We start from the raw sequence: 27987 nt of genomic DNA on the forward strand, positions 1-27987 counted from the left end.
ATGCACAAATGGATACTGACATGGATCCTGCCAATTTTGCTCTACAGATCATACTTTTACATTATCTTTCTAATGGGCACTATATCTTTAGCTTGCAATGACATGACTCCAGAGCAAATGGCTACAAATGTGAACTGTTCCAGCCCTGAGCGACACACCAGAAGCTATGATTATATGGAAGGGGGGGATGTAAGAGTGAGAAGACTTTTCTGTCGAACTCAGTGGTATATGAGGATTGATAAGCGAGGCAAAGTAAAAGGGACAAGAGAGGCAAACAACAACTACAGTAAGTAATATTTTTGCTTTTCCTATTTCTAAGTTTCTATAAAGTTACACATCATTTTCTCCTATTCCTTGATTTATCCTAATTCCAAAACAATTTTGTATAGTGTACTGAGCATTGTATAAGACAAGTTTTCCAATTAGTCCTACAGCAGGACATTTGTTATTGATTTTGAAATGCGTCATTTTAAATACTACATTGTAGATCTGCTAATGTATTAGTTACAGCTGGTAACTATTAGCAAACAGAGAGCCTATTTTAACAAGTGAATTAAGGTTGTAAGTATGAAAATGTATAACCACAAACTCTACTCATAAAATACTTATGAAACATCAAATCACATTTATATAGTCCAAAAACTACCTAAGGTTTGGTGTGTTAGAGTTAACAATTAAAACATATGCAATACTAGAAAGTTAAATGGAAAGAATTATGTAAACTCTCTTGCAAAATCTTTTAGATAGTTTGCCAAGCCAGGAACAAAATCTATTATAGTTTCTGCAGTTCATTATTACAATGATCATGATGCTGAAAAAATACTCTTTCCCCTTTCTTCCAAAACCATGACTCATCTAGAGAGAATGGACATACAATAGTTTGCAAAGCTCTACCAAATACAAGTTTCGAACTGGTAAAAGAATTGTTGTACTGATCTGTGTTTTTCACACAAACATTTATCTTCCATTTTAAGGCATCAATTCTACAGTCACTTCTTTTTGCCACTTTGGCTTTCATGTTATTACAAATATAACATTTACTTAGAAAAACATGACAGCCACTTGAAATATCATTATTAAGATACAACAGGAAAATATATAGGATTATATTACATATTTCAAAACAAAATTGTAAGGAAAGGGAGGCAGAGACATGCTGGTCTAGTGTACAACCAACTTAAAAGACAAATATATTTCCAAGGATGCGATTAAAAACAGTTTTCATGTAGGTTGTATGTATTATTGTGCCTTTTATAACAGCAGCAGCAAAAGGAATCAATAAATCAAACTTCAAGAACTGTTACTGTAATTCAGCTTTCAACTGAAGCTGCCTGATTATTTTCTGTAAGAACAGCACTTTTGCATGCTAAGCGCCTGACTAGTGGGCTTCATAATTTATTTCTTGCCTTCACGACTACATTAAGTGCTTGGCAACTTGCATGGCTAAAACCTCATTGACTAATGTTACTGTTTCTTTTAAAATTTGTTTCCATATGTCTCCTTTCTTCCTGCACTATTACGTAGTGAATAACCATATTGCTCTGAAAGAAAACACATGGCCAGCAGCCAAATAATTTATTTGGTCCGTATTCAAGAAGACTCCCATTGAGTTTCAGGACATTGCTGCAACAGAGATCCATAGGGCTAGTTTTGAAGTGAAACGTGTTCCCATAAAAATCACTGGGAAAACGGATGCTAACTGTTGAAATTGTTTCTTCTAAATTTTTGAAGATAAATGAATATCAACAGTACCTTTTTTTTTGTTTTTGTTTCTGTTATTATTTACAAACACTTCACAGAGATATGACAGCACAGGGGAATGAATAATTACAAATTTGCCTTTTTTTGTTCCATGATGCTGAAGTAAAAGCTTTGTTAATAAAGTAAAGGTTCTCAGTTCTCTGTAGGATGCTGGAGCACACTAATGACACCATGAAATGTTCTGTAGTGAAACCATTAGAGGATATCAGATCATCTTGTGCTAATGGCAATCCATTTTCCAGTATTTTTCTGAACAGTTTATGAATATTTAGTCATGGTAATTAACGATTACAAATTACAGAAAGACAACCTAGTGCTGTTAAACCTTTCATTTATACTGGAGTGAAAACAGTTTTGAATTCTTTTTCTGGTAAATGCAACAAGTAGCAGGAGAAAAAACAATCAATACTTGAATGGTTTATCTGGTAACTGATGTGTGCTATGATGATTTGCCTCCACTACATTTAGCTAAAGTATGTGGGAAGTCTCCCACCATCTTAAGTTTATGTCTCTTGATGTAATTGATCTATTGTACACTAGGAGATAATATCAAAATGATTTTGTTGGACAATAGGGAAATATAGACAAGGAGGACTGGAAAAATGTGAACACTGATAACCTGGATTTTCTGAGAAACTAAAAAACTAAATAGTGTTCTGAGAAACATTTTTTGTCATACTGTCTATTCAAAAAGGCATGTGAGCAACCTTCTTGAAGATGTGTTTATGGCTTTCTACTAAAATACCTATAAAGAAAATAATTTATCCTATGAGGGGAAAAAACAAAACAAAACTAGCACACACACACACACACCCCCCAAACCCACCTGGAATAATACACTCTCTCTAAGCAGAATTTTTAACATTAGAAGACTAAACAGGATACCTATATGCAGGGGCTCTGAAAAGCATAATTTAAAAATCATAACTATTACAAAGATGTATTAACCTGGGTGTTCAAATGTTCTTGTTCTCTAATTTCTAGTTCTGAAAGTTAGTAAAAGGGAAATCATACCTGTTTCTCAGGATGGAATCCTAGAACAATTGCAGTCAAATTAATCAATGGGTACAAAAAGTGTTGCTCCAAGAAGTGTCTTCTTATTTTGCCCTCATTTTCCACTTACATAATAAACAAAATGAAGCCTTTTCCCTTCTGAATCACTAACATGTGATACTAACATGAAAAAAAATCACATGAAAATCATATTTTTAACTATCATAACTTAGCTTCATAAAGGAAGCTTCATTGACAGCTTTGCAGACAGAGTCAACTACTTGTTTTCAGCCCATGAATTGTGAACATGAATAATGTGAAGAGCAATCTTCACATTGAGAAGTGTCTGTAGAATATCATCATCATAATTCTAGCAAGTGCCAAAATTCACAGAGCTTCTCTCATCAGTCAAGACTATAAATGTAAGACTGCCAAGATGGTGAGGAATTAGGGTCTTTGTATTTCAAACTTCTCTAGCAAGTTACAGAACATATATACACATCCTATGAAAGGAGTAGCAAAAATAAAGTGTTAATATTTCTTAAGATTTTAATTCAAAAGCAAGTGTATTACATATATGTAGCCTGAAATTCCATGACAAAATTAAACATTGAATCAAATCCTCACTCACCAATTGCAATTACTCTGTATTTATAATTAGTTTCAAAATGCATTAGAAGTTAACTGCTTAGTCCAATGTACAGTTTCAGTGAAAGCAAGTTCTTGAATCCCATTTACAACAGTGATGCCCTTGTTAGGCATCCAAAGAATATTTTTCTATGCACATTTCAGAAAGCAGTAGAGCCTTCTGGTGGACATAAAGGGGGTAGCTCAGGAGAAAGGTAAGCAAATTAGAGCACAGTGATCTCCACTAAGCAGAGGAAATCACTTTGCACCTGACAGCTTTGCTTTCATTCTGAACACTAAAAGGCAGAGTGAGAACTGAGAGTCACATACTGAAAAACTAAAGCAAGAATTAAGAAGCTGCCAAGAGATTAGGTCACCCAGGAAAAAAAACTGTCTGCCATTATTCATAAATAATTTTCTCTCTGACAATCACTTATTATCCTTTGTCCAAGACTAAACTATATTCTTTTTATTAAAAAACAAAAAACAAACAAACAAATAAATCTTGTTCATGCAAAATATTCTAAATGGACACACAAAACAGACTTCTTGAATTCATGATTATAAAAAGTGAGAGTGACTGAACAAATCTTGGAGATAATGCAGCAATTTGTTAACTCCATCTTTGAGAGAAAATAAATCTCTCCTTATTGCTGCTTGCTTACCCCTTTCAGTTTGTGCTTATGAATTTTGACAGATTTTATTTGATTTTGTTCAGAAAAAAAAAGGGCAGCAAAAAAATCAGAGTTTATTTTGACTCTATCAAGAGGATTTACAACTAGCACTGGATGATGCTTTAGGACTTTCCACGCTCTGCTGCCTTTGGAATCTCATTTTAAAGACTTCAAAGGGTCTCTAAGTTACTAGAAAAGCCTTCCTGGAACCTGAATCCTAAGATGTCTGATCCTATCACGGTCCATGTGTGCTCTAAAGCCAGAAAGTGCCTATTTCCTCTTCTTTTCAGTGGATAAAACCAACCATAAAAAAAAAAGGGGGGGGGGGGGAGGGAGAGAGAGAGGGGAGGGGAAGAGAGAGAGAGAAAAAAAATAAGTCTACTGACATCTTAGGCAAAATCTTGATTTTATTTTTTTTTTCTGGGCAAAATACTTCTATTTTGATCAAAATCCAACAAGTCAGTTTTCAGCAATATTAAATTAACTCCAACTCAGTTTTGTTCAAACCTAAACCCTAAATCATGGCAAAATAAACTTTATATGCATCTTAGTAGTTGAATACTCAAACTTGCTTAAAAATCAAAATTATTTTATACATGCTTCGTAGAGTAAAACAGATATTGGACTATGCATGCTATGCCACTATATAAATTTTCATTTCTGTTGCTTAAATACATATTACTTAGAGGAGCAAAAACATTCAATATCTGAAAATCAGCTATTTCAAGGCAGGTATTGATATTCAGTCAGGGATTCAGCTAGGGTGTGTTCCAACCAAACAGGAAGTCTGCCTTTGCAACTGCATTCTTGATTTTTTAAGAGGCTGCCGGTTCAACCAATACAGTGGCATCAGAAGAAAGCCTTCACTAATGTGAAAGTGCTCTGGCTTCACATTAGTATTCTACTAATCTTTTCAATTATAAGAGATTTAATCCACTGGCAATCTATGTGTATCCTCTCAAAACTTAGCCTACAGTGCCAAGGATTACTTTCTCTCTACAGTGATTAATCAGATCTAAATATAACAGATCTCGCTGATCCCTCTCTAGCTCTTTGTCTAGCACTGGTTGCAGATCTAGCACTCCTCAAGTTTCAGCACAAGACTCTCTGCCTACGTTTTAATCACAAATCCCAGCCTTTCACCATCAGCTGCTGACGAAGATGAGTTTTAGCAAAGATACAGATAACAGAAGCAGCTGAGTTATACTTGTCTTACAGTTTCTATTGACTTTTTCAATAAGAGTACTCTTTGGGAGAAGTTAAGAAAAAGAACTGAGTGAGTAAAGTCTTGAACCACTGCAGCAAGACTCTTCAGATCTCACACACCAATGCCCAGATCAGTGCTCAACTGACACAGTATGACAGGGGTACCACAAAACACAATTAAAACTATTCATCACTTTGTCTGTTCCATGGCATTTACCAACTGAAAAATATGTGTAAAGTCAGAACAGTAGCAGTTTATACTTTCTTTCTTCTCACCATGAATACAAAATGATTGCGTAAGCTCTGTGAAGGGAGAATCAAACCTCTGGGCACAGGCACAGGCAGCAGACTCACAAGTTAGCATGCATCAACAGGATATGTCATCTTCCTCTCTGTGCTTCAAAACTGGGGTAAGAGCTAAACTCAATATGAGCAGTGAAAAACATACTGAGATTGATCAGAAATGAGAAATGGAACCATCAATCAAGTTCAAAAGCCAACTGCAGAAGCAGTTACAGGATATATTTAAAAAGATAAATTGCAGCCCCTTTTCCCCCACAGCTTTTTCTTTCCCCCATTGTTTAGAACTTCTGAATGTACGAAAAACAAAAATAAAAAAATCAGTATTGTATCATTAAGCAGTTATTGCTCTATCCTGAAGAAATGTGCTGAAGTGGTCCTGACCTGAGACTCAAGAGATTTGAGGCTAATTCAAAGTTTTAAGCAATTTGCTTACAGACTTTGGGAAAATTCTTCAAACTCTCTGTGCATCTACGAGAAATAATTATTCAGCTCTGGGTAAAAAGCTTTAAAAATTGCTAGTGAAAAAGCTTTCAAACCTACAAAAGAACTGTGTGCTAATGTTGAAGATATTAGATACTTTTATCATAGAATATCGATTGACTAATAGAACTAATATAACTGAAGTCAGTAGCCAGGAAAAAAAATAAAGAAAAACAAAACACAGAGCTCAGATGAATCTTAAAGCAGCAATTTTCCATACAGGCACACAGTTTGGCAAAAAAACCCTAATTTCTTATACAGTCAGTCTTGCAAAACAAAACCAGTATCTCCCTTTGCAGCTTCCAGCTTTTTGTATTGTTCAAGTATCTGAAAGTGATTCTTTTAGATTTCTGGGATCTCAGAGTACAAACAAACCTGGTTTTCCTCTCTCTGTTCCTTAAAGCTTAGAAGACCAAGACATCCTAATACATATAATTATACTTTTCCACACTATAAGATGTATCAACTAGTAGGATATTTTGAAACGCTTTCCTCATCAAAACAGAATAAGTTTAGGCAAATGAAGGCTGTTACTCCTCTTGGGTGGCACACTGCTTTCATTGCATAATTGACTATGACTATATTTGGCAAATGCATTTCAATTGTCTTTTTTGACCTTTGACTTTATTTTTAATTTTTATTCTGAATAGGAGCTGATGGAAAGGTCAAGTTAGCATTCTGGTGTAAGTAATTTAGAAACGTCAGTGAGGAAAAGTTAAGTGAAAATTCCTATGGCAATAACATAATAGAGGTTAACAATCATAGCACTGAACTGTCACACTTTAAAACTTTCATAACACATGACATCATTTCTACAAATGGAAAAAATTTCCAGTAACAACTGGTGCTGAAAAGTTGGACGTGGATATTCACAGCTGTGGCCCACAACTTCAAGCAAACACATCAAAACCCAATAAAAATACCAATGCAATCAATACGCTGTCTTGACTGTTACTTAGCTTTTGAAACAAAGTACAAAATGAGGATTTTACATTAATCTAGTACCTGCACAGTTTATCAACAGAAGACTAATATTCTAAACAGGCTGAATCAGACAATCAGGTAAATTTCAGTTAACATCAGCAAAGCTACATCAACTTATTCCAACTGAGCATTTGTTCTTTTAAATTTATAATGGGAATCTGGCAATTCAAAATAGGGTGAAATGATTAAAAGGTCTAGATATTCTGTTAAAACCAGTAAATTTTTTCTTCACTATGCAGTCTTTCAAAATTAAGCAGTCAGAACATCGATAAATCAATATAAAGGAAAGCATAGAAACATGAACCCTTTCATAGCATTTATAACCACAGTAACTTCAACAGGGGACTAAGAAACACCACTTGTCTCCATCACTTGAATCAAAACACTTCTGAGTCTCCACATTACCTGTGAGTTTTTTTTCTGAAGGAGATTCTTAGCATCAGCACTTCCACCTTTAATAGCCCACATGCCTTACCTCCCTTTTTTTGTAAGCTGGCTTGCTTTCCTTTAAACGTGTTAATAGACACTGGGAGGTGCTATAGACTATAAAAAGAAACGGATCAGACTTGTCCTTAGCCGTTTTGGTACCTTAGAATTTTGATATTTTTCTAACTAGAAGGGAATGTATTTTAAAACAGAGAAACCCCACACCTGCTAACAAGCAGCATATTTTCATTAATAGCCTGTGCTAATTTTAGAAGTTTTTATTATGACCTTTATATGTCAAGTGGGATTTGATATTTCAATCAGAAATAACTGTTTGCAGCAAAATAAAATAATGAAATAGACAACTTTATGATTGTTAAAGACAGAAACTATTATATATGAACATACATATTATCTAGAGCTGAAGATACTGGGGTTGAGAGGTATTTTGAAAGGCTGCAACTCTGCTGAAGTCCCAGAGCTGCTCAAATGACCTGGTCCTGTAGGCGTTTGTATGCACAGCACCTGTAAGCAATGTAGTGGCAAATGTGAAGTTTTAGATGTTTGTCAGGTGTGTGAAGATACTTGCTGCAAGAGCCTTCTCACTTCTTCCAGAACATGTGCACCACATCACATTGTGATGACAGATTTTCCCTTTCTGTGGTCCACATGAACTCTAGGAGTGGTTATGTTCAGGCTCTCCAGCTAGCCACTAAGAGGATGCATTTGGGAAAATCATGGTTCTAGCTAAGTGCTTACATAGTTTCTGCAGAAAAGCCATTGTGAAAAGAAGAGTTGTACTCCCTGACAGAATTCTGAAGTAAAATAAGAAGGATAGCTGAATCCTAAAGAGTGCAGCCAGTACTAATACAATTGGAAAGTGCAGCTTTCACCAGCAAAAGAAACTTCAATTCTACCAAGCTGATTTATTTCCTTTGGAATAGCCTACACAGCTGAGGGACTGCACATAATGTGTAAGATAATACAAAGAGATCCAAGCAGTTCTTGAGAGCTTATTGGTGAGATCTTACAAGGATTTGGAGAACTAGCTATGTAAACGCAGCACAAAATTATTCAAATAATGAGACTTGCCTATTATAGCCACCTTGCAACAAGAAACAGATTTCTGCTGTGTGAAAGGCCAGTACAAGATCTTCCTTTACATTTGCTTATGCAGGGAAACTGCACCTGAGAAGCCTTGAAGTCATCACAGCCATATCACTTTCCAATGCTACAGCAAAAAAAATTGTTACATTACCTTTACATAAGGACAGGAATAAATACCTGTGCCCAAAGTGAGATTCTTCCCAACTGAATTCCCCACCCTGTATTGTTGCCTGATGGTTTAGCACCATCTTACCAAAACCACATTCTAACAGTACAAAACAAAATCTCTGCCATGTACTAAGCGCATCTCTGACAACATATTGGAACTGCAAGTATGACAAATACTAAACCAGTACCCTGATTACAAATGTTGTTTCTAATCAAAAGCTAAATTAGTTACAACTTCAATGGACTATTTTTAAACCAAGTAGATACAAAATGCCATTCTTCCAATTAAAGTTAAGATCCATTCTTCTAACATAACCTTTTACAATTTTTACTGGGCATGAAAATCCTGGTCAATATTTCCATCAAAGACGGAAACCCAAAACCAAACAAAAAGGTACATAACTTCCAGGGCAATTTAGTTTTCTTTAGAGCACTCTCAACCATTGTATACAAATTAGAACAAAGAAATAAACTTTTTTATACCTTATGTCCAAATTATGATTCCAAAAAGACTATTCATCCACTCAGGAAACAAATTCTACCACATACCTCATGAAGTAAGTGACATCATAAAAATTGTGGGGGAAACACATGGAGAGCCTCTCCCCTGCAATGAACCCTCTGTTGTCACTGCTAGTCAGCTACAAGGGGCTGTGCCCTTCTTCCTCCCACTTACTAATGTAATCAACGACACAGGTGTGCTGAACCTCTTCCTCTCTTTTACATCCTACAGTACCCCTACAGTACAGGGATTATATTTTGAAGTGCTAAGCACTCTGTCTAAGCATCTGTTTCAGCAGTCAGGAAGGAAGCTTTCTTATTGAGGCTGTAAAAGACAAACAGTCTGGCATGTTTTCTTACATTACCAGCAGTGTAACAGCCATGTATTTGGGGGAATTGGTATTGGTGTTTGTAGTAGTTAATATTTATTAATTCAAAGAAAGGCAAACATTGCATGAATTTTGAGAGTAACCTTAGGAGAGTCTGGTCAAATTATAAAGGAAATGGCAAGAGTCCTAGGCCTCACACTTATCCCTTTAAATGCCTTTTGAGTTAAGCAATGAAAATAATACAGCTATTAATAAAATCAATCTTTTAAATAATTATACACCAATTTCAATCAGAACGTTCTAATTAGCAAACTGGTACTCAGGCTAATTGATTATAAATACCAAGCTAGAATTACTTAATATGCCTTCATTTCTGACTGCATCTTTGTGTGACTTGAGAAATTCAATCTATATTACTAAATGTAAGAAAATTAAAGGGGAGGGGGAAGATTACCACATCTTTCGAGGAAATCATGCTCTGCAATTTTTTTTCTTCAGCTAAGTAATGCAGAGTTTTGAATTTTAGTTCCTCTATTTTAATCATATTGTTCTATGAAAGACACGTTCTGAATTATTTAATGAGAATTCTTGAACTGCTGGTTTCATCCAGAAGGAACACTGCAAGCAAAACTGGTCTATACCAAAATCCTAGAACTGACATTAGACCAAACTAGACCAAAAGTAGGATTTTTCAGGTGATTCACAACATATGATGCATAAACTCCCTAATTTAGTGAGGTGGTGAATAGCCAAGCTCTGATCCATTCAGATTATTTGAGTTCCAACGGCTATAGTATTTAAGCAGAAAATGATCTAGTGATAGAAGATATATTTACTATAATTATTGGGAGGAAATTATTGGAGGAATTATTCAGAACTGTGTAACATCTGCAATGCAACAAACACCTCTATTTGCCAAAATAAGATGAAATATTAATCCCGCTTTTTCTTCTTAGATAACAAAATATTACATAAACGCGAGTACATATTCTGTGCACTGTTCTTTCCACACAGGATCTATAGACATCTCAGAGACAATTTTCTAAAAGTGCTGACAAGTACTCAAGGGACATTTCGAGACATTTCAAAAAGCACTACTTAAGGCTAAACCCCATTGCATATACATGGTACTCTCATTTTGAAATCCCTTCAGATGATATTTTAAAAAATGTGCAAGTAGCCACTGTTATGCAACTGTGTGAGACAAAATAAATAATAGAAACCATATTTCCTGACTTTCTCCTAATCACTTGCAAGTGATCATCTTGTATCCATAAGATACACAATTTTTTCTTTCCTGCTAGGGAGAAGTTAAAATGTATGACTTCCATTAGAAAATTTTTTTTTCCCTTTCTCCCTCTTCACATTAGCTATTCACTTTTTTCTGTCTGTGCTACCATTTTATTTGGGGTTTCCTTGTCCATATACGACAAAATTCAACAAACTTCAGTTTCGTACAAATGGCACATGAAAGAATCCTCCTTATTTCCTGCATTACATGCACAAATTCCAAAACTGAAATGCAGGTGATCACCCCTTTGTGGGAGATGCAGGAAAATGCAGGATATTTCTGCCTGTATACAGCACTGTAAATATTGAAGATTTTGGATCACAACTTGTTATAGTGTCTTCTTGATCATACTTCAACAGTGCAGCTATGGGCACTTTTAGCTTAACTCAGCTTAGCAAAGTAGAACTGCTAGTTATAACTCCTGTTTTGTGAGTTAAAGACCCATCCAGACCCATCACAGTGGGATGGTTTCTTTCTTTGATTTCCTCCTAACAGCTATCTGGCAGCTGCATTCCAAACTAGCCTCTGTTAGTGGATCCCTAAAGAACTATATATACATCATCTATTGTAATCCCATGCTGCAATTCACCTCACAGGTGGTGGTGTACAAAAAAGTCCAATTTGAGCCCTGTCAGACTGTGCCATATTTATTTCATTAACACAGATCTCTATAGGAAAAAAATATTTCTGTGTGCATGGTGTCTGATTCAAATACTTTCTCAATAGCACAGAGATGTAAGCAACATAAGAAAGTAATTATTGAGAAGTACAGCAATAGTTCTCTTCAACAGTAAAAATATGACTGCTGTATTCATATTGACTTACTGACGAACTATAGAGAACTATCAGTAACAGTCTAAATAGTTGCTGTTGAAAGTAAAAAATATTGCCCAGCTGTGGAGGAGTTAAGTTACTGACTAGTGGAAAAGATATCTAACCCTGTGATTCATTAGGAAAAGTTTGCTCAAGAGCTGAAAGACCCATATTAGGAAAGGGACAAATACACGCCTTTTGTAAAAGCCTGGCTCTACTAAAGTAAGTTAGTTTTGTTACTGATGCCTATCAACAGCTTGAGGAGTTAACTTAAAAAGATGCCAAAAAATAACTATTGCTTCTGCAAATCCATGTGCTTTTACTTTAAGATATGGTTTTATAACATCAATAATACAGACTGGGCACAAATTCCCGATCCACTATTAATGTCTTCCTGAATTTCAAGTCAGAATGATTTATCTGTATCTTACCAACATCTATGTAGTAGTAATGTTACTCTCTATTTATTCTACTGAAGATACAGGCCTGAGAGTGCAAACACACCAAAATATCCCAATTTAAGGTACTCAACTTATTTATTACTTTTCAAATATATGTGAAAAATCATATCCGTATGGAATAAAAAAATGGAGTTTTTTGAGCTATATTAAAACCACAGATCCACATTTCTATACTCAGTAGAAACTAATCACATTATTTATACTAAATAGATAATTTCGTTGTAGAAATATATTTTTGCAACTTTTGTTCTAAAACAAACATTTGCATTCATATATGAATCAAGAATACATTGATAGTCACAGAGGAATTAAGGCAGCACAAAAAGACCAAGTTAAGAACAGCAGAAGCACTTTGGTTTGGTTTATGTGGTAAAAAAAAATCATCTTGTCAGTCAACTTTGGTACTTTCTCTCCAGCTTCTGTTGCAGTACAGCTGAAGTCACAAGTATTTTATGCAAAGAAAAGATTTCTTCACCACTTTAGCCTTAATTGTTTCAGGCAGAGCAAAAAGCATAGCAAATTCTTTACTAGGATCAGGTTTTTGTATGTATTTTAGAACATACCATTATGGGTACAGCCAAGCTCTGTGCTGTTCTAACTTCACGGTCTTCAAGGCAGTTCTAAAATTTCCTGCAGAGCTCAATGTTCCACAGTAACTTTTATGTTACTAAGACAGAACAGCACCAGAAAGATTACAAATTATCATAAATTCAATGCAGAATAAAAAAAAGGCTTGCAAACTGAGTCTGCCAATCACAAGATTACACAACCTAATGTAAAGCCTCCACAAAAATAAGAAAGAGCTGCAAACCCTTTATTTGCACATACAGCTTCTGCTACTCAGCCCATAGTCTAATATTAAAATCCCCACTAACCTTTATCTGAGTGCCCTAGCTCTGTGAACCTATAGAAGAAATCTCTACCATGGTACTTTGCCTCCTTACAGGGAATACTTTATTCTTCCTTAAACAAGGTCATTGTTTAAACCCATTAGATGAAATATATATTTTCAAACATCTATAAATGACAGACCAGCTGTTTCCAGATTTTGAAGGCATCCACATATTCTGCTATAGGTTGCTGATGTATTTTACTTCTATGGAGCTCATCAAAACCTCATGACACCAATACGTATAAAAGCAAAATAAGAATTATGTGAATTGTAGCAGAGAAATTGGAAAGTGAAGCATTCCCAAAGGCCCTTGTCTGATGCTGTTATCAAACACTTAAGTGGTATGAAATCTTCCATTTGTCTCGAGATCAAGAGAAAAGTATGACTTTACACTTATGCCAGTGCACTGCACTGGTAGTCTATCAAACAGGTTGTTCAATTACTGTCAGAGATGGCAATTTGGAATGGTGCCAATATAATAATTTGCCAGGATGGATCTGAATTTGAGGTATTAAATCTTTGAACGGACTAGTCACAGACAACTTTATTATAAACAGTCACCATATAATGATATAGTAGTACCTGTGCGCTCTGGGAGCCAAGAAAACTAACTACTGCAATTTTACAGGCACAGGAGAGCTCACATCCTTCCCTTATGCAGTTCATAGTCACAGGAAACTTTCCTTATCTGGTAAAAAAAGTGAAGTAGTTTCTATCAAATTTTAAATACTTTCCTCCAGTTAGTTGAGGGATGACTATTATGGCATACCAATTTTACTAATATGTTAAAATTTACTTTAATTCTTTGAGGGCAATTTCTATCAAAACGATTAAAGAATCTTTTTAAGAGACTTCTAAGTCACTAAGGGCTGGGTTTTTAAGAATGTTTCAGTAACTAAAGGTGGAGTTAAGCAGCATTGGATATATATGAAAATCCTCATTTTAAACTAGCCTGTCGGTGGGGTTATTGGTAATACTCATAGAATCATAGAATGGTTTGGATTAGAAAGGACCTTAAGCTCATCTAGTTCCAACCCCCCTGCCATGGGCAGGGACACCTCACACTAAACCATGTCACCCAAGGCTCTGTCCAACCCAGCTTTGAACGCTGCCAGGTATGCAGCATTTGCCACTTCCTTGGGCAACTTGTTCCAGTGCCTCATCACCCTCGCACTAAAGAATTTCTTCCTTATATCTAACCTGAACTTCCCAGTGGGTAACAACCCAAGGCAGCTTTATAACTTCATAGTTTCCCTTTTATATGTCCCCTGTATATTTCTTCAGCTGATATAAACAATGATAATTTAATTGAAATAAACTTAACTGCTCTGATTCACACATGGGGATATAAAAATGAGAACAAAAGCAATGGGAAATTGGGTTTTGTACAAACCAATGACACATAATAAAAACGTGTTAAAGTGAATAAAAAAGTTGAAAGAAACCTTTCATGCTATTTGGCTAGTCCTATGCTCTGTTAACTTTTCAGTACTGCTACCTTTATTCCATGACTTTTTACATTTTAGCTATGACTGATAACTTCTCTTAGAAAGATCACATCATACTATTCTACCACAACACACCAGAATATGTGCAGCCCTTAGTTCTAGAGTCCTTCTTTCTACTTTTAAGGTGCAAGTAACTTTCCCTAAAAAGCTTTGACACCATTTCTATGTAAAGCTTGAGAAAAGCAAAGCCCAGAAAGGCTGTGGCCGCTAGATAGTATTTACATGACACCAGTTGCAGTAGTTTTCTCACTGACTTCCTGATATTATGCACATGGGCAAAACTGTGTGCACAGATATTTATACCATCAGACTCAAAATCGTTGACACCTTATTTCCCTACATCCTAGCATTTGAAGTTAAATCAGAAAAAAACCCACAAAACATGATTTTCAAACTGAATAATTCATCTGAATTTTAAAAGGCAGATTAAAAAATCACAGAAATAAATACAAAATAAAAGAGAAATGTGGCTACAGCTTCCATAATACATTTGCTCTGGTAATAGCAACTGGTCGTGAATCAGAAGGATAATTTTCTCCACTGCTGCTGATGCTGCTGTTTTTCTCAGTTTTGCTATGGAATTGTAAAGCCAGAAAACAATTAAAGATTAACTGGATGACAGTCAGACATTTATAAGTATCTGATCATGTAAAGAAAGAGAGAGATTTTGAAGTGCTGCCTGTGTGTAATGGTATATATTCTACTACCAAAACCTACAGCCTGATTTCCCTAAAGTCAGGCTTTCATCTTAGGCAAAAATTTTAGACTGGTAAAACCAGTATGTAGTTACAAGTAAATGAATGAGATTATGCAAAATTAAAACAATGAAGTATTAAGCTATTTGGGGAAGAAGGAGGAAGATTGTTGGATAATTGACACATATTTTGATCCATATACTGAGCAAGATAAGATAAATATCAGGTACAAAAATCCTGATTTATTTATCATAATTGGATTAAATTTTTAGATTGGTTTTGAATTTGAGGGGTTTTAATTTTCTCCTTCTATTAGTTTATATTTCAGTGTTCGGTCTAATATAGATCTTGAAAGTTCAACTAAATCTAAATTATTTGTCGGCAGCAAACCAGAACAATTTGAGAGACCATATCATATAAATACGTCCAGTAATGTTTTGAAGGCAGAAAGAGTGAGCCAGATGGTTTCTATCAATTCCCACTCCGTGGTGCAGCAAGGGGTTAGGATGATTTTCTTAGCAGCTTCTTGCATTTTGTACCTTGGAAAGAATTACGCGTTGCCTGCTTGTGTTCTTTTAGACGCTGTAATTGATATATTTAGACGTCTGGATTGAGCTGTTCCTGTACCAAGTAGCAGATCTGATTTGGAAATGGCACTAAAATATATTTAGTTGGGTAGTGCTTGCCCTACTTTTTATATTACTACTTAGAGTGAGTAGATATCTCTCTCTCTCAACAGATTGCAGTCTTTATGAATGAAGTGCTCTCTTAACTGTGTGAAACAAAATGTCACTGTCCAAAATTTCAAACCATTTACAAGTATTTGGTGCTATGCCAGAGGCCCCTAAGTATACATTTGAGCTCTGGAACACTGCACAACCTTCTTTCTTATGTGTCCACTTTCTGCATTTTACTTATTTTAATTAATTAAGCTACATCTGGGAACATTTTCACCATTAAAAATGCATTTTACTTTATATTTAAATTGTTAATAAAAAGTTTTCAGCACCAAGAATGTCATTATGATCATTCTACGAGCATCTAATAATAGCTTTTAGTTATGTTTCTCAACAATGTATAATTCTGAATTATCCTGAAAGAACAGGAACGCAGTTCTCAGATTCAGTTTTTAGAATATGGCTCTGCTATTCCTTCTGTCAAGTCTGTTTCAGGGACCGGAAAAGCTGCCACAGGAATGGCTGAAGACAGTACAATACACAGAACAAAACAGCTAGACCTTGAGGGTGATAGAATACTTCCTATAAAAAAAATCCAGGTTCTTAGATGCGCTTTCACCCCTTTAACTAAGTCCAGCGTACAGTGCCATGTTATATTTATGCCATCCTTGCAACCGTTTGCAGATTATACATAACGACACACAAAATGCTCCTGGAATTGAAAATCTTCAGAAAAGCATTCAGATAATGAATCATTTGATTTCTTATACACAGAAAAGGTATGTGAATATGCACTCCTGTTTTCCATACAAAACTGGAAAAAAAAGGTCTTCCATAGAAATGACATGGCTAATTTTATGTCAACTATGATTACTAATTCTACTCAGAAAAGGGGGAAGGAAATTTAATCCGCAGTGATGCTGGGGCAAGATACCACCAGCTCTTTACTAGATGAAAAGACAACATAGCATAGTAAGAAATATCAAAGAACAAATTCATATATTTAAAGATTTTTGCATTATGGAAGAATTTGGAGAGACAACAGGCTCTGGTCCTATGTGGAACTTTCCAAGCTTCAAATAATCAAAATAGCATTAGACACTGAAACTCTAAATTTGGGAAGTTTCGCACCACTGAACAGATGTATCTCATTTTGCTGTGAGAAGATTAATTAGCAGTGGTTTACATTTACTTTTGCTATTCTGAAGCTAGATCCTAAAAGTCTGCAAAGCTTGAAAAGATCATTTATTCTAGTGAAATCAGCACAAAAGATTTGAATACTAGAAATATCCTTCATCTGAGCTGTAGAAAAGTATTTGTTGTACAGGTTTAACTCTAAACTCCTAAATCATTAATTTTCTTACTGCTTGGAAACAATTATATTTTGCAAATGCTCATTCCACCCTTTTTTTCCATTTTTCATATCAGTACATTATTAATGTTGTATTAAGAGAGTACTTTTTCAGACTGAGAATTAAGACTTGGCTTTTACATGACACTATTAATTCTAAAAAATAATATTATTTTTTATTATAACCACATGTTTAGCTCCAAGGCAATTTTTATTGGAGGGAAATGTAGTTTCCTGCAAAAATGAGAAATGACTACGTGATGTATAAGAGGCTGAACAAGAAAATATTTATATGAAATGCAGACTGAAGGTCAGCAAAGTGAAGGGTTTTTACAAGTTTAATGAGAAGTTCAACTTCACATCTTAAGGTCCTTTCCAACCCTAACTATTCTTTGATTCTATGATTTTATGATTCACAAATGAATGACTGCCTTAGGCAGCATGTTACTCAGTTGTTACTATATACTGCTGTTTGCAAGTCAGACCTCTAAATTGAAAAGTTAAATACTTTCATAATCTACTTCAGTGAAAACTGTCAAACCCTCTTGGTTCTGAAGATCAGATCAAGAGAAATACTGGAGAGACAGTGGTTGAAAGTGCTGAAGTTCCAGGTTCATATACAGAAGGAGAAAAGGCAATTTAGAGTCAGAATATCCTAGACTCGTTCCTATTATGCTACCATTTTCAATGAAGAATGAAGCATTTAATTTACAAATCTAACTCATCAACATTAGCAAACAGTATATATAAAACTGAGGCCAAACATGTTGTACAATAAGGAAGAATACTGAGAAATTCAAAGCTATTTCTCTTCAGCAGTAATTCATTGCAATACGGTCACTGAAATCCTCACTGCTGTAATTAGTGGAGGTACGCTTTACTGAGTGTTGTAAACTGATGAACACTGCTTTACATCTATTCACTTTGAAAAATAACTAGAAAAAGTATTATAGCTTTTAATGTTTCCCACTGCAGATCAAATATGATAAGTTTGTAAGTAAAAAAGTGTGTTTTCTAAACATCAATCTGGAAGATTCAAACCAGACTCTCCTTTCCATGCTGTGGTACCAGGAACACATTCAGAAAGCCAGATTATACATTTGATGATGCATGTGAGACTATGTAAATACTTTGAACAATGCAGACTTAACAGCGGAACTCAGCTTACTCCTTCTTTTCTCTCATAAAGGAAAACACCCACAAGTCCAAGTACGCATGCAAAGAATAGATCTTGTAAGTAAAATAACAGCATTTCTAAACAATCATTTTAGTTCCCTGTTGTATCTTCTCTCTTCTCTTCGGTTCTCATCTTGTAGTTTTTTATATATATAATAACTTCACACAGTTATTCAGTTAGCAGTTTCTTTCAGAAGCCTTGACATGGCTCAAATTCTGTAACTAACTTATCTGTCAGCTGTCGAATAGCACCAGGAGAGTGGTTTATTATAAAGTTATTCTATCTAGCAATGCATGTACTAATCAGTTTGTAGAACTGGCAAAGAGTGGAGAAACTTATGGATAATGTAATGTCAAGTAAGGAATCTTTAAAATTATCAATAAATTAAAATCCTCAGAAGTACAAAAAATACTTTGCTGGACTTCTGGCTAGCAATTAGTTGATTTTTTAAAATTCAGCATGCCTACTGGTTTTGTGCCAGTGAATTGCAAAAGGTAATTAAACATCAGCTACTTATGCCTAATCAAACATGTTCTGCACAGAGACTAAATCTTACAAGCAAATTCTGCTACTTGAGGATGCTTGAACAATATACTGCATCAAGCCCTCAAGGAATATCCCTCTATCATTAATCATGTTTCCTCAGACAGCTACCATTTTTCCTGCTTGGAAATTACACACTGGACAAACCCTGGAGTTTTGCGTGCTTTGAATATTTGTCCATGGTATCCAGATGTCTGGCACCTCACTGAAGCAGTAGCTTCAACTGTTCTACGGAAAATCCTTGACAGATCTGTTGTTTATGTGTAGATCATTTTTACAGTCATATTCATATCTGGAGTGCTTCAGATTGTCTACACAGGCACAGCAAATGCACGCATGGATACAGCACAAAGCCTCCAAATGAAAGCTTGTTTAGCCTTTTATATTGGTCTGTGCTGTAAATAACAATATATTTTGTATGTTTTTATGCCATAAATCAAAATTCTGAGTATCACAAGGAGAAGCAATATATGACAGTTTAAAAAAGAAAGTGACAGTGAGTCTCTGTACCAGCTTGTTTTCTGTTACCATAATTAACTGTTTATTAAAATCATATCCACAGTCAGAAAAGTCTTGGGGTGGAAACAATCTCATGTCTGCTTTGAAAACCATTATAGCACGTACTTATGTATCTATTTCTACTTACACACCTTATGAAAATAAGTTCTATGAGGTACCACCTGGGAAACTCTTTCAAGGAAAGTACGAAATACAAATGCAAATTCTACTTTCTATCAAATGTAATTTAATAATGGGGAAGGGTAAAAAAAATAATTAAATAATATTAAAATATCTCTTTAATTAAAATTTTTTATTTACATTATTTTTCTTACCATTAGAGTATATTCAAGAGAGAACGAGCACAGAAATTGCTCTACCTGAAAATGAATTTTAGGTTGCATCCATTTAAAAATATGATTAAGAATCAAAATAACTTCAGCACAAACAAATACTTCACGATATACACACTATTCTTTTAAAAGAGATATAAAGGGGTAATGCTTCCTGAAACCAATGACTTAGAAAACTATCCAATGAAAGTATTTATTTACTTTCAGAAAACAAATACTGATAGACTCCTTTGCAAAAACATTTCAAGTCTAACAAGCCAGCTAATGAATGTATTCACTGTGCTAGCTTACCAGCGCCCAGATGTGCTAATAACACCGTGGAGTTCTCCAAAATACTGTATGATTGAGCATCGTGGTTTGTATTTTCTTGCTTTAAAAGGCACAAACATTAACTTACTAAATCCCAGAACAAAAGAACAAATTACATTAAATACTGCTAAACACTGTTTCATAAGCAACTACAACGACAGCATTCTTCTTGGCCTTGAATCATCTGCAAAGGTCATTTGAATTCATAAATATGTGCTCCAAATTTAATTACTTAGAAATACAAGTTAGGGAAATTCAGAAGTTTCAATTTGTTTTGATGGATTCTCCATCCAAGTATTTTCTGCACCCTCTTTCACTATTTGAGATTCCACATATTTTATCTCAATATAACTCTGCCAAAAAAAGGGTGTTTCACAAACAATGTTTCTCACAAGTGCTGAACTCTCATTGCTAGCCTCCCTACCCCTAAGAATCAGCAACAGACTGGTTTTTCAACTTGAGTGCACACATGGGCCTCAAGCAATAAAGTGCTGTAAATATCACATAAAATTTGGCATTGTAAAGCATTTAAAATTTCTTAAAAAGCAGCATTAAATATATTATCTATTAGCTACTTTTTTAAAAAAATGAGAATGCAACATAACAATTAGCTTCTGAACATTTGCTTTTGCTTTTCTTCTCTTAAAACCCATATTTTTCACTTCTTCTTTCCTTCTTTCCTGCATTTAGAAGACTGCAGAATTTTTAGCAGTTTCCATGCTACCCTTAAACATATTCTCATTATGTATGTTCCTAACAGAACAGAAAAAAACCGGGATGAAATTGCTGTCGGCCTTGCTGAAAAACACAATGGATGCCAAAATTTTCCTTTGAATTAATGTCTACAGAAACTCTGACACTAAGAAATCAAGAATTGACCAGAAACATCATATGATAGATATTGACAGGATATTGGCAACACATGAAATGTTCAGAAAAAGAGCCAGCTTATGAGGCACTGAACACACTGTGTACTTTAAAACCTCTTCCAAAGTCTTCCTGAACAATCTTATAACCTGATATATTTGGACAGTTCCTAGCATTTAAAAAGCTATGTAGCTCCATGGTTCTGCTCTCATCTTCCAAAGACCCATGGGACAGGTCACTACCACCTGCTGGATGTTCAGTAATGTGCTGCACTTACTGGTTTTCTTACAGCTCTCCGGAGCAAGAATCGCAACTGCTCTTTCAGCCTCTTGGCTGCAAAATGATTAAAGAGAAAAAGCACTAATTTTGCTAAAATGCAAAGCTCTCACTACTTTGTTATAGATAGGATATTTTTATTTGAGGATGTTATGGACAAACACTATACACTATACTAAACTGCCTATACAACTATGGCTGCATACAGTTAGAAATCAGTTCAATATAATCTGTAAACAGATTGTGTAGCAATAAAAGCAAAGATTTGTTAAAACAAATAGAATTTCACAGTATAATTTGTTGTAAAAGCAAAATAGTGTAATAAATAAGAAGAGAAAAATGTGAAAATATTAACTAAATCAGATAAAGATTCTTAGTATCAGGTGATTAAAACCAAAATTCTCAAATCTCACTTGCCACGAATGAATAATCTCACATGAGAATGCCCAATTTTGTATCACCAATGTAGCTATTTGCCATTTTTTGCTACGTAAACTTGCAGCCTGAGGTACCATCCTGTCTTCCAGGCCACAGTCATGGATTAAGTCCAGACATAAACTGCCTGCTTGCAAAGAACTGAGCAACTGTCATTCTAGACCAGAATGCCAGGAAACACACCTCATTTGTTATGTAAATTGTCTCCAAAATCCAATACATATTTCACCCACTAAAATTGTTTTGTTTCTTTGTGTTTTTTTTTTTTTACTGGATTTTATTTCAACTTTCTCTTACTTAATTTGCACCAAGTGGTTAAAAAGACTGCTGCCAGCACCCATGGTCATCTTCTTCCAAAGAGAACCTGTAGCCCATCTTAGCTTAGTGTCTTTTATGTACAGAGGACGGAACTCCAGCTTTGAAGGAAACTTCATTCACTGCAGAAATTTTAAGCTATACTTCATACATTGGCCATACAACCATATAAAATTGTTCGGAATTTCATGCTGATTTTATGGAAATTACAGTTGTTTTCAATTTTGTATTCTCATTTTCAGTTGTTTGTTTTTTTCTTTTTCTCTCTCTTTCTGGCTTTCATTTGATTTCTTTCCCAGTTACTTTGTGGTATATTCAAGTTTTCTTTTAAAACTCTTTTGAACTTTTATGGGGATGCTTTAGATAAAGTAACTGAAAAACATAGCTAACATTTTCATTTTTAAACTGAAGACATTTAAGACCTCTTTGAAGTCTGGCCTTCTGAATTTATCATCATCATTATCTTATTAATTTAAGCATGTCTTTAAAGTAATTTTTATTATTAGAGTATTAAAAGACTATTTAAATTAAACAACCTACATACAAGAATTTTCTCTTTCCCGTCCTACCTTGGTGGCTTTCTCCTTTCCATGAATAGACATTGAAAGGATTAGAGCTTTTTACTTCAAAAGAAAGCACATAAGAATATACTTACTAATATATGACAAGGAATGGTCTACTTTTAGGCTGAGGAGAACAGGCTTTCCTTAGTAGAATTTTTAACTGTAGATTTTAGTCCTTTATAACTTCTCTGAAGTATCTGATGCTACATAAACTAACACTTATAAAGTGGCAAATGTCACGTGTGCCTGTTCTGCATTTCTCTATTTCTGTGTGGTTTTTGTGTGAAAAGATTTTAGCTTACTATGCCTCTCCTGCCTCACTGAAGGAACTAACTAATCAATAAAATTCTGGCTCTACTGAGTTAGCACAAATCTTACTGTTGTCTTTAATGAGGACAGAATTGTTGCCTTTATTGCCTTTTTGTATAAAATGGCCTACAAACATAACACAACATAGTAGGTTTACTTCTATTACAACTTTTCTACGAATGTAGAGGTTTACTTCCTTCCAATGAATCAGCTAACATGAATTAGCACGAACACTGAAGCCCAGCCACACCTAGGTTCCCAGTAGAGGAGCAATGAAACTAATACATTTTAATCCAGTTCATGTCTTAAAAGGCAGTCAAAAATGGTATAATGGAAAAGACACTCTTTAGCTTTTGCTGATTTTTGCTTAACTCAGGTTACAATCCTTATAAAGCTAATCTTTAGAGTATATTACTGTTTTGTTGTCAACTACTCAGAAGCAAAGCTCTTCCTGCATTATAGAAAAATGAGATTATCTGGTTATTTTCCAGTACACCAAATATTGTTCCTGGCTAGTCTATTAAAGACACTGCAACAGTGCAGAATTTCAAAATGAAAGAGAAGAGAAAAAAGAAGAGGTTTTGGTTTTTGGCTTTTGTTTGTTTGTTTGTTTTTTAAAAAAGAACTAACTGAAAAGATCACATTCACAGACTTGGATGAATTTATCAATCACAACTGTACAACAGGCCATATACACTAACAGCATAAGGATAACCAGCTCAGATCCAAATTTAATTCAGCCAGCGTCCTGTTGGCAAGAATCACCAGAAAGATCATTACAGAAAGTATAGAAGAAATAGGAAATATCTGCAGTTTGTGAAAATTTTGGTTGAACAGTTTTATTATCTCTTGACACCTACTGATGGCTTAGATTCCTATCTGCAACAACCTTACAGTGACTGAGTACCAGGAACACATACACAATAAAGACAGACCAATATGACTATAATATCATATAATGTAATGTGATAACTTAATAGCGATACTGACAGGAAACAGAACGAACAGGGAAAAATACAACTTGTTTTCTCTATTTTATGGATTTGATGTTTTCTTCTTTTGTATATCCTTTAGAAATGTCCTGCTTTTGTAATTAAGAAAACAAGTGAGCTCCATACAAAAGCCTATGTACTGAAAGATCATTAATCAAATTCTCGGCTAAAATTAGCTGAGATCACAATTCTAACTACACAGTGAAGTGCTACTTTTCCCAGTTTGCTAAAACTCATGTTTCCATTTCCTCAAAATTTATGTCATTTAAAGAAAAAAAAATGCAGTGATTTGCAGCAGTACTACATTTCTGAGATGAGTACAAGAATTACTAAGGCACAGCCACCAGGAGAGGAAAAGAGAGCTTACAGGGTGCTTACTGCTTAAGGGACTTGTGTCATGTGCCTTAAAATAGAGAGAGGAACTCAGTAATGAATCACTGGCACATCGAATAGAAAAGTGCACGTGAGATGCTGCTTCAGAGATCTAAATCACATAGATTTCTGAAAAGCGAAAAATTCATGCTTTGTTTTCCCTTCAGGGAAACATTAAGACACATCAGAACAGATAAGACATTATCTAGAACTGGGAACAGAAAAACAAGCACATGCAGTTGATGACAGACCATTTAATTCTGATGTTCTGAGCAAAGAATCAAGAATACACAAGTTACTTCCACTGAACTTTCTGTGGTCTTTTTCCTTCTTTTTAACATTGCTAATATTGCAACATTTTTAACGTGACATAGTTATTGGAGGGTTCATGTGGTGTTCACTCACTACCCTTTATAGGGAGTATCTTTAGGAAAGTGCCATTCAAAGATCTAAAACATTCTTTGGATTTCATATCACCTCTGAGTCAGGGTGTCAAATGTTATATTTCGTAAGTGCTAGCCCTAATTTTGAGAATACATAATTGCTTAAAATTGTGAAAACCACATAATAATATAGAAAATAGCACTGAATATGTGTAACAATATATGAATATAAATCTCGAATTATCTGTCTTTAATCAAAATGCACTGATTTTTATGACCAATGGGGTTTTAACAAATAATATGGAAAGCCATGTAAAGATCTAAACATAATAAATCTGTCCCACATAGTAGAATAAAACTTTGAGAGCTAACTTTTTATTCTGTCATTCTGAATTTGCTGTACAGGAGGCTTATAAAATATTTTTACATCCCAAATTTCTATTTTATAACAAATTCTGTATGAATAGTGTAAAATTTCCACATGAAAAACATTTATGTCTCCACTGAGAATAAAACAGAAAAACAAGTATCCAAACCCAAATAAAATAATTCCTACAAGTTAGAATAAATGTCATCACCGACGTCAGAAAAAAAAACAAACTAAAAAATAATGCAAAAATTCCAATAATAATATCGCTTTGGACAAAAGCTTTTGGCATTTCCTTTTTAAAAGTAGTAGTATTTCTTACTACTCTAACCTCAGCCAACATCAGCTTACTTAAGGAAATCTCAATTCCTATTAGCATGCCTTGTTTTAAAAAGTCATTTTGAATCTTCCATTTTTCAAATTCTGTATAAATAGAAAACTCAAACATAGATTTTAAAAAAGGCTCTCCTTAAGTTACTGGCCAGCACGGGCAAAAGAACAACTGGATATAAGCTGTCACTGAAAAAATGCAGATTGCATGTTACTACAGAGTCTTTGGCCATTAAAATAAATCAAATTGGAACAGCCTTTGGCAGAAATACTGGGGGCAAAGAAGTAACGACTCCAATTCAGCACTGGCAAAGTTTATGAAAAAAGAATGATCTGATGCAAATCCCAGGCTAGCAGACACTGGACTTGATGACCCAGAGATCCCTTCTACTGTTATGTTCTTTGGCTAGATGCAGATGTTAATCTGTTTTTCAGTCTCCCTGTGGTTTTTCTAAAGTGAAATTTAAATGAAAGTTAATACAATTTTTGTAAGTTTCGGTTATAAATTACCCTTTGTAAGAACTGTCACGAGGCCTGCAGCAGTGTGGAACTTGTCAAAGAATTCTAAAAGCTTTACTTAAAGTTGGCTCAGCATTATACAGAAGTACAAAAGTGTAAGTGTTCAGAGACGACTGCCCACCAGGGCACACACCATGAGAAGATGTAACTGATCTACTGGCAAGGAAAATAGGAAGAAAAATTAAGCAATACACGCTAGGACTGACACATCAGTAATATCAAGGAAGAAAGCAAAACAGAACAGTACAGCAAAAAACATCAGGATATTAAAAAAAAAGTATAGGGAAGGTGAAACATCATAAATATGTAATACCTTTTTTTAAAAAAAAAAAAAAAAAAAAGAAGAAATTCATTAAAAATTCCTATCATGTGTGGTGCCTGTGAAGAGTCAACACAAACTTGGAAGAGAAAATGAGGAAATGTTTTGTTCAAGAGGAAGGTCACCTTTTAAGTGACAATCTAACCCAAGCTGCTCTCTCTCCCTCCCTCCCTTGTCTCCCCCATGCTCAGCTGCTGGAATTTGCCTAGAGTTAGCTGGCTTTGAAAGACCCCGTTTGGAGAGCCAGTCACAGTATAGATGCTACTGCATCATTCTCTAGGTGACTCAATATGGAAGAAAACAGCTCAAACTCAGAAGCAGAACTCTAAACTATTGCTTAAATCAACAACAATAATATGTAAACTTGAAAACAACCTGGTGTTCCTTAATAACTTGCACCATCCTCCTGCCTTTGCTCAGATATTTTTTTAATTAACATAAGAATATTTTTTATGTTGCAGGTAACTTAAATGTATCATAGCAACTACAGAAAGTTATTGCAGACGTACATCAGTGAGATTAAGTAATAAGTAATTTATAGAAAACAACTCTAAATGTTTTCTGGTTTTGAAAAATAAGTTATCAGAGCAGCTTTTAATGCTTCTCAAATGCACGTATCTTTACAGCTTCGATCAGTCATAAAAGCATGCAAAGGTCAAGCAAATACTTTATCTTATTTAAGACACTGTGGTCTGCTTTCTGTCACTCGCAAGTTCTACGGTTTACACTCTTTCAAGGAGATGATACTACTCCACAAGTCTTCAAAATAAAGGCTTTACACAAATTCTGTGAACCTTGATGGCTATGTATATAATTCTTCTAAATGAAACCTTGAGCCTGATTAAGTTTAATACATGCTGATTCTTTGAAAGCAGAAATATTACTTCTACTAACATCATAACTTCAGCATACCCTTAAAAATTATCCCCATACAATTTTCAAGTGGCTTTCTGCAGACATGATCACACGCAGATGATTTTTAAATTCTATCCCTTTCTTCACATGAATAAATATATAATTTTTATGAGATTTTCAATAAACAGAGAAGTATTACAGAATGCAAGTTCAACTAAACCTTCTAAGTTGACTGGAGAACAATCATTTAACAGCCCTTACTGTGCCTTTGCAGGTATTCTAGAAATCCGAACAGTGGCTGTTGGAATAGTGGCAATCAAAGGAGTGGAAAGTGAATACTTCCTGGCAATGAACAAGTCAGGAAGACTCTATGGAAAGGTATGGATGCAAACTTCTCTTGTATGTACAATCATCATGTGATAGATACATATCTGTAGATGTAGCATTTGTATAGTTTGTATAAAACAGATTCCGAACAAATTAAAATGTCACCTGTATTTATCTCATACATCCCACACTAGACTTTTATGTCCATGTAATAAATTCAGTGATTAGAGCTTAGATACGTTTTAAAAATCTGAAATACTGTGTGGGAATAGACAAAGCTAAATATTCAATACTCAAATTTCAGAAGTCAAATTATTTATTAAAATATTAATATGTGGGGTTTATAATTCATATTCTTCTCCCATCTTCCCTAATCTATATTGAAAAGACACTTGTACTTATTTTACTCTACTTTATTATTTCCTGTCAACAGAAAGTATGCAATGAGGACTGCAACTTCATAGAACTGATTGAAGAAAACCATTATAACACATATGCTTCTGCAAAATGGACACACAAAGGAAAGGAGATGTTTGTTACATTAAACCACAAGGGCATCCCCATGAAAGGTAAAAAAACAAAGAAAGAACACAGAGCATCCCACTTTCTTCCTCTGGCAATATCCTAATCA

The 27987-nt window shown here is 34.7% G+C and overlaps 1 protein-coding gene across 1 annotated transcript; it reads left to right on the forward strand.

Annotated features, from left to right (window-relative positions):
• FGF7 (fibroblast growth factor 7) lies at positions 1-27984 on the forward strand (the record flags this gene model as incomplete). The annotated part of the gene is made up of 3 exons (XM_080626157.1): positions 1-286; positions 27304-27407; positions 27790-27984. The coding sequence occupies 3 exons, from the start codon at positions 1-3 to the stop codon at positions 27982-27984; spliced, it is 585 nt and encodes a 194-aa protein (XP_080482283.1).
• Positions 27985-27987: the final 3 nt, after the last annotated feature.

The sequence above is a fragment of the Psittacula echo genome (assembly GCF_963264785.1).
Source record: "Psittacula echo genome assembly, chromosome: 10".
Taxonomy (NCBI): Eukaryota; Metazoa; Chordata; class Aves; order Psittaciformes; family Psittacidae; genus Psittacula; species Psittacula echo.